Source organism: Zootoca vivipara, chromosome Z (assembly GCF_963506605.1).
Source record: "Zootoca vivipara chromosome Z, rZooViv1.1, whole genome shotgun sequence".
NCBI classification, from domain to species: Eukaryota; Metazoa; Chordata; class Lepidosauria; order Squamata; family Lacertidae; genus Zootoca; species Zootoca vivipara.
Window position 1 is genome coordinate 36667631 of NC_083294.1, and position 11444 is coordinate 36679074.

General features: G+C 44.6%; 1 protein-coding gene across 2 annotated transcripts in view; it reads right to left on the minus strand.

The window, feature by feature from the left end:
- The window catches only part of KLHL4 (kelch like family member 4), a 45736-nt gene extending 41072 nt beyond the window's left edge, over positions 1–4664 (minus strand). For both annotated transcript variants that reach the window (XM_035113939.2, XM_060270201.1), the window contains exon 1: positions 4142–4664. In XM_035113939.2, coding sequence (XP_034969830.1) covers positions 4142–4566 — 425 coding nt within the window. In that variant the 5' untranslated portion in view covers positions 4567–4664. The remainder of the gene's footprint in view (positions 1–4141) is intronic.
- Between the last annotated feature and the right edge of the window lie 6780 nt (positions 4665–11444).

Genomic DNA, 11444 nt, shown 5'->3' on the forward strand with positions numbered 1-11444 from the left:
AAAGATAGTTAACTCTTTATTAGCAAAAAGAAGGAGCTCCACAGACTTGACTGTCAGGCTTAATGAGCAGAGCAGCTCATTCCCAATGGTCTTCTTCCATGAAAATCAGTTGCCAAGACTGAAAGTGCCCACCTCCTCAGGCTTTTTCCAAGCAATCAGAGACTGCGCCTGCATGAAGCCAACCATTCCTCTGCCCTTTTCATACCTCTTCTGGTTCTGGGAGACGGGGGAAGGGGAGCTTGCCATAGCAAGAGTGGGAGACACCTGTGGCTCTTCACCAGCCGGACTCACCCGTGCCTCTTGCCCCCCCCCTTCTTTCCTGATTCAGCTTCTGCCTCTGATTCTGGACTTCTCTCTGCCACAGACTCTCCCAGCTCACTCAGCCCTGTTACCTCTTCAGCTTCTGACACCTCCTTTTCCCAGTCTTCTTCCTCTTCTCCCTCTCATCATCATCCCACCACAAATCCCTGGGCTCTGAGCCTTCCTTTCCTGGAGGTTCTCCAGCTGGTTCCTCCCACCATTCCTCTGCATCCAACCAGTCCATGACACAAAGATGGGAATCTACCTGGAGCCTCTTCTTCACCACCACCACTACCAATGATGACAACAACAATAATAATAACAATAACAACAACACACTGCTTTAGTGACAGGTTTTCTTTCCTGCCTGGTAATTGGAAACAACTTCTCATTCTGATCACGTTGTTGAAGCCCCTAGCTGGAATGGCTGTTGCTGTTTACTTCTCCAATCCAGAGGAAATATGTTTTAGGGTTGCAAAACACAGTGGTGCTGCCCAATCCAGGTAGGGACCATAGTTTAGTGATAAGGCAGCATCACTTTGCACACAGAAGATCCTGGGTTCACGCCCCTGGACCTCCAATTAAAACGAGCAGGAAGCAGTAAATGTGAAGGACCTCCTCCACAGACTCTGAGGAGCTTCTAAGTTGGGCTATAGCTTAGTGGAAGAGAGCACACTTTGCATGCTGAAGGTCCAAGGCCTAATTCCCAGGGACTCCAGTTGAAAGGATCCAGAAACAGTCAATGAGCAGGACCTCATTCTGAGTAGTCAAAGTAGGCAATCCAAGTTGGGTGGCCTGATGTGGTACAAAGCAGCTTCTTATGATTCCCCATGCCAGGTCCATTACAACTGGAAGTACTTAGTGCCTGGAATTGTCCTCATACAGTGACTTTTCCATGTCCCTGTTCAATATTCCTGACAGCTGCTGTAGGATATATGGAGAGACTCTCAAAGGAAGGCCAGACTCCATACAATTTTGAAGGCATCCCAGCAGTGATGCCTATATTGACTTGTTGAGTTTTGCTAGGCAAAAGTGGCCTCCCAAAATTTTCTACCCTTATTGTGGGAGGCAAGATTGGGGAGGAGGATATGCAGATTAATCTCTCGGAGGGATGTGGAATTCTCTAACAGGTTTTGTGGTAGCAAAAAGAATTCCCAGAAAATTCTCTTTTGAGACATTTTGATTCAGGTTAATGCTGAATGAGACTGTTGCTCATTCATTCTGATGGAGGAAGGAAGCAATTGGCCAGGAGAAGAGGACCAAGGGAAGGAAGGGGTGCCCATTGCTTTATTTAATATTACCGAATTACTGAATATTAAACAATATGAAAATTGGGGGTGTTTAGCAGGAGCTGAAATTCTCCATCCAATTATTGGATTAAGAAATTGAGGAGGCCATTTTGTTTAATATTCTCCAGGGGAGAATCAACCTTTTCCAACAGTTCAGAAAAAGAAAAATTCAAAGAAATTCTTATTGTTTTTCTGAGAATTTCAGCCCGACTTTAGCCAGGTACCAGCACAGGAAGGGATCTTTCCAGCCAATTGTGATTGGTGTGTATCTGGGCTGCTAGGTGGAGCCAAGTGATTATTGTCTGAGTTATAAGGAGTAGAAAGCTAGTAAGCAGTGGCCATAAGTAAGAAGTCATGCAAGCTGAGGACCCAACGAAGTTGGCTGAGCAGTGCTGCATTTGCACTAGTATAGCAGTTTCCACAGTTTCCACCATATTTGTTGTTCTTCATGCTCAAATTTCCTGCTCAAGCTATGCTCTCTCATACACTTACTTGGAAGTAAGCCCCATTGGCCTCCACTGAACACTAATCAGTAAAGGTGTGTAGAATCATACCACAAGGGAAATTCCATTCCTGAGTATGTTGCTGCATTCCTGTTGGCATCAGTGCAAAAAGTACACTGGTGTCAGGCCCTTAATGAATCCTCTTTAGATTTCAATATGCCAATATGCTTTTGTTCAAATTGCCCAGACATAGATTTGAATGAATCAGGATTCCTAGTACACATCACAAGCTGGAGAAATGAGAAGCAATTTTTAAAAAATGCAGGTTGTCAAACAGGATTCCTTTTTCCCTGGCATGAAAAAATGCCGGAGACTAAAATTATATATATATTTTCTGCAATACATGTACAGTTTGTATTGGAGCAAATACATTTGCATCCTGACTGAACTAAATAAATATTCTCACAGCAATTCTGTGAGGTAAGTTAGGCTAAGAGAAAGTGACTGGCCCAAGGTCACCCAGTAAGCTTCAGGACTGAGAAGGGATTTGAACCCTGGTCTCTCAGGTTTCTTGTCCTAACACTCCAACCACTACAACATACTGTTTTTTAAAAAACAAATTACTTCTGGAACCACGTTTCCATCACTGTCCCTTTTTTTGCTTTTGGCCCTTGTTGCTATCAGTTGCTATCAGTTACTCACAAGAGGTGACTCCCGTCCTAAATCTGAACTCTAAAGCTGTCCTGCTCATTTTCAGTGACATTTTACTTAGAAAGGTAGCAGCCTTGTCTACATTGGCATAGTAGTTAGTTCAAATGAACACAAAGGAACTTATTCCTAGATGATCAGCCTCCATGTGTGTTTAGGACTTACAGGTCAATATCCTTGACAAGCGTGGCCCCCCACCCCCAAGCATTTAGTTTAATAGTACTCCCAAGCATGACTGCCCTAGGTTCTCTCCCTTCAGCAAGCTGCGGGTGAGATTACTGCAATTTTAAAATAAACCTTTAAGAAGCTCCTTGCCACTTTCCAGTATGGTTCAAGGTTAATTATATTCTTCAATGAGGCAATAAACAGCAGCAACAAAGAGGACTGGTGGCAGTGTCCATGTGTGTCCCAATGTTTTCCATTCATCAAAGCTTGAACTTATTGATAAAGTCACGGGAAAGGGAAGGTTTTGAGCTGGTTCATTTATCTGAAGACAAATTAACATGCTCTACAGAAGCTACTGAAAATTCTCAGAGAAGTGTCAGGGGGGCAGGGGGTGGGAGTGAAAATAAGGTGAAGCACAAAGGACCTTGTTCCTTAGTGGGGGGGGGGTGCATCTCATAAACAGGAAACGCCATTCACACAACAAAAAAAACATAGCTGTATTTAGCACAGTGTGATGTGTGTGACTTTTAGAGGAAGGGGGTTTCATTCACTTGGGGTTAAAAATCTCCAGCAATTTTTTAAAATGAAAGCATGCTTCCTAAGAACTGGACGGTATATTCATTTCCAAGACAACAGCAAGAGTAAGGTTTATTTAAAAAGAGAGAGATTTGGGAGAGAAAGAAAGAGTAAGTAGTTTAGACCAAAGCTCACCTTTCTCATTAAACTTTAGGCTCACAAACCCTTAACTGGGGGAAAGGAAGCTGTTATATGCCAGGTCAGACCACTGGCCCATATGGCTCAGTATTGTCTGCATTGGCTAGCAGCAGCTTTCCAAGATTTTAGGCAGGGGGTATTCCCAGTCCTACCTGGAGATGCTGGGAATTGAACCTGGGAGCTTCTGCATGTAAAGTGTTAAGGCACTTTCCATACCCTGCTGTAACCAAGTATAAGTGCATGCAACCAAAATAAATGCACATGGATACCCTGTCTGCTTCGATTTCTCTACCATTCCTCTCTCACCCCCACCCCCACCCCGCCATGTCAAATTTTACACTGTAAGTTCCTCCAGGCAGGGACTTGTTCTCTTGTGCTTTGCAATGTGCTGTGCATATTGATGGTGCTTTTATATAATAATAATAACAACAACAACGTCAGCAATAACTACAAACAATGACCATTAATAACAGCAATAACATGCAGGTGATTTTCCTCAGCGCTGCCCTCTAAATCACCCACCTCTCAACAGACTCATCCTTGCTCTCCTCTGTGATCATCTGCAACTCCTGCACCTTTCTGTCCAGCTCTTCTTTGTCAGCTTCCTCCTCTCTGGCAGCTTTTGGCGCCTGCTCTGTGGTTTGCAGGTGCTCGATGAAGTTCTGCTGCTCAGGCCAAGTCTGGATCTGCCGATGGAGCACTGGGGTCGGTCCAGGCACTGGCGCCAAGATGTTGTGTCGTATTGGGCTGTTGTTTTTCTTCAGCCCGTTTCTGTCCCGCGAGTGGCTCTTCAGCCTGTTCTGAACTGGTGTCCCTCTATGCTCATATCCTTCCTGCTGCAGGCAACCTCCGGTGCCTGTGGAACTCTGAGAGGGGTGGCTGAACCATCTCCAGCGAAGCCTCAAGATCTGCTTCACATCAAATTCCTTCTTCCCCGAGACTGACATCTTCACAAGTTGTGGAAGGGGGAAAAGAGAGAAAGAAAACACTGCTACAAAAAATCCTGTTGTTCCAGAAAGGAAACAGACCCTGTGTTCGTCTCCTGTGTTTTTCAATGCCTCCGCTTCATCCTCTCTAAAATAAGGAAAGGAAGGAAGAAATGCTTGTGTTCCTAATACTTGTCCTTCCCTTTCTCTCACTGAGCCTTCCTCTGTATGTCGCGGACAGTTCTGTAAGATCTTCTTAACTGTATAGGTGGGAATCCATCCTGACAGAATGATGAGGTCAGATCTTAAACAAGTAAATCAGCTTAGCGCAGGCAAGCATCTGCTATTACACTACCCGGTGGCTCAGCTCACACACTCTCATGCAAGCAGCACTGTAGCGCTGCACTATCATCCTAAGGGATCTTAGCCTGCAACCTCAGCTGCATGTAAAACAGAAAGCAGTTCATACTTTATTCCACACACACACACACACACACACCCCAAGGCAAGCCAAAATGCCCCTCCCCCACACTAGGGCTGCAATCCTATATACACTTCCCTGGAAGTTAAGCCCCACACATAGGGTCAGGATGCCTTGTTGCACAACTTTAAGCCTTCTTACTTGCAAGCAAACGCCACTCAGTGAAATCAAATCTGGTTCATTTCCAAGTCAGTCGAAGAGGTTTAGGGATGCGATACAAGATTTTATAAGGGGTATTAATGGGAGGATGTTTCTAAGTAGGTTTTTAATGCTCAGTTTTTAAATGCCGTGATTCTCCAGCAGTTCAGATACTTCTTAAGAATATCTTTCGTATATTCCTTGTTTTCGTTATTTGTTTTTGTTTTTGTTTTTTTAAAAGTGAAATAACTAGAGGCAGGTAGCCCTCAAGTATTATACAATATTACTGTAAATTAAATGAACAGCATTTAATTTTAAATTCAATCGCATAGTCTGGCATAAATGCTCATTCGATCTCTCCCCCAGGGTCCCCCGGTTTGTAGGCATAGAATTCTGTGGAATTTACCTTCCCTATAGGAAGGACTGCAGAGGAAACTTGAAACATTCAGATGAGATACCCTCCCTAAAGAAGCATATCTATGGAAAACACAACACTGTTTCCTGGCTAAGTGCCCATGTAAATATCCTCATGCCATCCGGCTCATCTATTTTCTCTCTCTGACACACACACTGCATAAAGAATCAGAGCAATTATGCTCTCTGTAACCAGCTGTGGTATGCTAAAGCAGGGGTCAGCAAACTTTTTCAGCAGAGGGCCGGTCCACTGTCCCTCAGACCTTGTGGGGGTCCAGACTATATGGGGGGGGGAAATAAATGAACTAATTTCTATACTCCACAAATAACCCAGAGATGCATTTTAAATAAAAGCACACATTCTACTCATGCAAAAACACCAGGCAGGCCCCACAAATAACCCAGAGATGCATTTTAAATAAAAGGACACATTCTACTCATGTAAAAACACACTGATTGAGAAGGTGATTGGGCCGGATCCGGCCCCTGGGCCTTAGTTTGCCTACCCATGTGCTAAAGAACCAGCACATGGATTTAAAGTTCCTCTGTCATTTTATTAAAGATCCACATCCCTCCCATTTATGATGGTGGGGTGTTTGGAGGAAGAGGCTACCTATCATGGGGTATTTGGAGGGGCGCAGTATGTGCACACAGACAGACATCTGGCACACTGCGTTTCTGGGAGCACCTGGGGTCAAGGACGTCAGCCTTGTTGAAACAATGACCAGAAGTGCCGTTGCTTTTCCTCATTGGCATCAATGAGGAATCTCTATATTAGGAGCTGCCAACATGGTGCCCATGGGCACCTGTCTGCCCACCCATATTACCTGCAAAATCCACAATGCAGAACAGACTGTTTGTTCTACCAGCTCAGTTGCTGTTTGCAGTGGTTCAACCTCTCTCCCCAATTCAACATGCCCCGTAAGCATGCTCCTTTTTCACTGAATACCAGGACTGGATATCCACCCTCCTTTGCACTCTGAACAGAAGCACAAAGAACTTCTCTCTGTAATCAAATAGCTGCCTTTTTATTTCTTCATTGATGGTGCCGATGGGAGGCGATGTCTGCAGCACCCGGTGGTCTTTTCTCTTCTGGCGCTCTTTTAGATATGGCATGCACTTTGTGCCCATGCCACAATTTCATGGCAGCCATTTTGTGCCACGCCATTCCCTCACAGTAGCAATTTGGTGATAGGCAGCTATAACACTTTCTCAAAATTCCCAGTGTGCCCACTGGCCCAAAGGGGTTAGTAGCCCCTGCTCTGCATAATAACTGCAAGCTCAATCTTCTGAGTGCCAGTCCTTACGTAGCTGAAAAGACACTAAACTTGCATAAGTGGGAGGTATCTGAAGGCTATATACCCTATCGAACCTGGGGTTCTGCCCCAGGAATATATGACTGTACCTACCTTAAGAAAACACTGAGTCTGTGAGAGAGCATCTACTTTGCATACAGAAGGTCCCACAATCAATCCCTGGCATCTCCAGCTAGGGCTGGGAGAAACCCTGATCTAAAATCCTGAAGAGCGGCTACTAGTTTGCGTAGACAATGCTAAGCCAGATGGGCCAATGGTTTGACTTGGTATAGGGCACTTCCTTATGTTCCTGGTTCAGGAGGAGCTAAGCTTTAGTTTGGCCTTCAATCAACATAAGACGGACTGCTAAGGGCTTAATTGGCTGGACTGTGCTTTTTCAATTGTCTTAGGTTTCCAATTTTCCCTTTCTGTTTCAGAACTCCACAGAGATCCTCCCATGGAGCTTTGGCTTTTTGCCTTCATGTATTTATTTCCCCTCCATCTTCAGCAGGGGAAAGAAAATTGGATCCAGTTTGCATTTCAAGGCAAACTTACTGAATGTGTCTTTTCTGAAACAATACTAGAACCGAAACACAGCAACCCCTTAAAATTCACATTTCTCCAAATTTTGCAATGCAGTTCTTCAGCCAAGTCATGTATACAAAAATTCATATACAGTACTAGAGGTGGTGTGGGGACCCTTTGGACCGTCTGATGTTGTTGAACTACAATTCCCATCAGCCCTAGCAAGCATGGCCAATGGCCAGGGATTATGAGAGTTGTAGTTCACCAACATTTGGAGGCCCATAGTAGATTCCCCACACCTGCATTAGGTTAAAGTGTGCATGAAAATGCATTAGTACAATAACATCCAAAATACATTATATTGGGGAAAATTGCTTTGCAAAAAGGATACCTATTAGAAGAAATTCTCACTAAACTGCTGATAATTTTTCTTGTGCACTTAAAGTGATGTCAAAATGTGAACTTAAGATTGTGACAGTGAGAGAACAGAGAAACCAAAAACTGACATATTTGCCCATTTCTAATCTTCAGCGTTTACATTTCATGCAAAATAAAACTGAAAATCAGGGAAAGAATATAAAAACTCCTAAGACTGTTTCATGCATTGGGGGCTGTGATACCTACAATGTTGCTGTGATACCTACAATGCTTTTCATTTCATTTTCTTACTGCTGTGCATCTGAGTGTATGCTTGTTCAAGCACTTGCTCAGCAGGATTTAAAAAAAAAAATCAACAGCAACAACAACAGTGAACCAAAGAATCCCCAGCTTAGCAGACTTAAATTGATCCTGGCGGGACACTAACAGCATATTACCTGAATATGGTTTAAGTATGAGGTTGCAAGGAGGTGTTCCTGTTTTTTTGTGGAGTGCTCAGCATGCTTTCTGTCAGCTCAGCACCATTTTACAGTGATGAAAAGTGTGTCATCTGGGTATTAACAACGCTTTAAAAAGGAACACGATCTAAAGGTGCTTGCCTGTTTGAAGATTTGCTCCTGAAATTTGCAGGGGACTCCTGGTGAGGTCGGTTCGCTCAGTCCTATGAGCTGCTCAGATCAGTCTGTGGAATTTCCACTTTAAGAAAAAACGACAGCCCCAAACTCCCGTGTTTCTGACACCAGCCTGACACATAGAATTCAAGCGGACAGGCTGACGGCTTTATTCCTGGCATTGAAACAGCTGATGAGAAAGGCTCTGCTGTACAGGAGCAGGAGCAGTTAAGATGCTGGCAACCCTGTTTGAGGGAAGATCAGGTAAATGATCTTCCAAAGGATATACCACAGATATCATCAAGACCAAGGAGTGTGCAGTAGAGTTTGGTTAGCCTAAACAACATCTTACGGCAAGCTCAAGGAACTCTGAGAGCGGCATTCCCTGCTCTGCATTTTTCTAGGTCCCATGTGCAAAGAGTGGGTGGGGCTAGAGGCAAAAGTCGGTAGAGCAATTGATGTAAATATCATCTTTGTACAGTACGCTAGTTTGCACACACTCACAGGCCCCGTTTCATGTTCCATCCAGGGAAGCAAGAGGTATGATCAGAGTTCAAGGCCATATTCCAGCCGGGGGGGGGGGAACACTGAAGGCAGGTGTGAAGCAGAGGCAGTGAGGGAGAAGTCATTGGGGGCCAGACAGAGAGTCCTGGAGTACCACACTGAACAGCCCCCCCAGGGGTTCCAGGAGCTTACCCAGGGTTCGGTTCCCTCAGAATGAGAAACAGAAGAGGCTGTGGTGTCTTTAGGGATATATGGTTTATTTACACACACATATATAGCCTGAGGCTACAATGGAGCATTTGCAGCATTGACATCCCAAGAGACATATTCATGGAGGATAACACTATCAATGGCTACTAGACATGATGGCTATGTTCCGCTTCCACAGTTGGAGGCATAAATGCTTCAGAAAACCATTTGCTGGAAAGTGCGGGGGGGGGAGAAAGAGATCTCATGCTTGGATCCTGCTTGTGGATCTCCCACGGGCATCTAGGTGTCCACTGTGAGAACAGGATCTTGGACTAGATCAGGCATCCCTAAACTGTGGCCCTCCAGATGTTTTGGCCTACAGCTCCCATGACCCCTAGCTAAGAGGACCAGTGGTCAGGGATGGTGAGAATTGTAGTCCAAAATATCTGGAGGGCCGAAGTCTGGGGATGTCTGGACTAGATGACTATCCAGCAGGCTCCTCTTATGTTCTTAAGTAGGCATCTGATTGGCCACTATGAGAAGAGAATGCAGGACTAGATGGGCATTTTTCACTCCAGCAGGACTCTCAGCAAGAAATTAGATGAAAGGCATTAGTGGTTGTGCCTATGGAACTCCCTCCTGCTATAGACTCTCTTCTAAGTCCAAGCCTAAGCACTTTTTAAAACCTGTGTGTTAAGGCACAGTGAGTGAAGACAGTGAAGGTTTGGACAACAGTCCAACCTTTCAAGATGGGACAGGCCAAAACTCCCCTTATCTTAGTCTCAGCATAATGATTTTTTTCCCAGCAGCTTCAAATGAAGCTTAACTTCTGCAGGATTGAAAAACAAGAATAATAACTTAAGTCCTCCCAATATTTCCATCCACTAAATAAAAACAGTAATAACCAAAAACATGTATTTTGCAAACGAGAGACTCGCCATGTGCCAGTAGTTCTCACTCTCATAAAGAGGCAGCAAAGAAAAAGGAGCAAGCAGCAAGGCTGCTCAGGGAACAAGCACACTCCTAAAGCTCAGCTGAATCAGTGTGGGCTTCATTATATGATTCTGACATAGGCTAAGGCTGTTCTTGGATCAGTGTCCTCCTCACTGTTCCCTAACCTCCTACAGCAGGGTTTCCCAAACTTGGGTCTCCATAAGCTTTTGGACTACAAGTCCCACCATCCCTGACTACTGGTCCTGCAAGCTCGGGATGATGGGAGTTGTAGTCCAAAAACAGCTGGCGACCCGAGTTTGGGAAACCCTGTCTGTGCTGGATTGGCCTCATTAGAACAGATGGAGAGCAGGTAATCCTATGACTGGTGGTTTTGCTTAGAGCAGTGGTTCCCAACAGGTGGTCCGCGGACCCCCAGGGGTCCGCGAGCTATGCCAGAGGGGTCCGCAAGATGCTATTAGAATAAAAAATATATTAAATATATTTCTTATGAGAACAGATTTTTTGTTTTGGCCACTTCCTGCATGAGCAGAGTCTAGCGCAAAACTAGAATTAGATAGAGGCAGTAGTTCTGCTGCATGCCGTTAGGTGGCGCTTTACAAACACTACTGTTTTGCAAAGAGGCAGCGCGCGCATTCTACTAACGCTCACTTCCCCAAGATGCTTTGCGTGCGTCGGCTTCATTTGTGCGCTACTGTGCAGGTACCCTGTCTTCTCCATTCCCCTCCCTCCTCCCTGGCGCGCGTTGCCTCTTTGCAAAACAGTAGTGTTTGTAAACAAAACGTTGTTTTTCGCGGAAGCTACAGTTCACATAGTTAAAAATGGACCGTTGGTTAAAAAGTGGTTCATTAAAACGACAAAGGCCTACAGATGAAGAGGAAGATAATGCATTTGATGTTCAAGCAAGTAAGTCAGTGACTCTTGAACCGATCTTGTCAGTGTCCATTGAACCTAAATCATCGGTGTCCCTTGAACCTAACCCTTCCAAGATCAGTGTTAAGCTTACTGGAAAAATTAGATTAGGAATTAGGAATTAGATTTAGGATTAGGAATTAATGGGGGTCCTTGTCACAATAGCGGCTCGATGAGGGGTCCTCGAGAAAATTTTGTTGGGAACCCCTGGCTTAGAGGCACAAGGGAGGGCCTCCTTTGAGAATGGCTATACTTTTGGTTTAGTGGTACAGAGTGCTGTCCAGAAAACAGATTGGCAGAAATGTCTGAAGAACTTGTTGAAAAGCAAGTATAAAATGTGTGTAAAAAAGAAATGTGTGTGTGGCTTTGAGGTTTGTTTATTTGTTTGTGGGGTGGGGGGTTTAACAATTGCTTGACATTCTTATTGCGGAGGGCTATTCCCAAAGTTGACACCCCCTTGTACATCCATACAGCACCATGGCCTGCACACTGTTACATAAT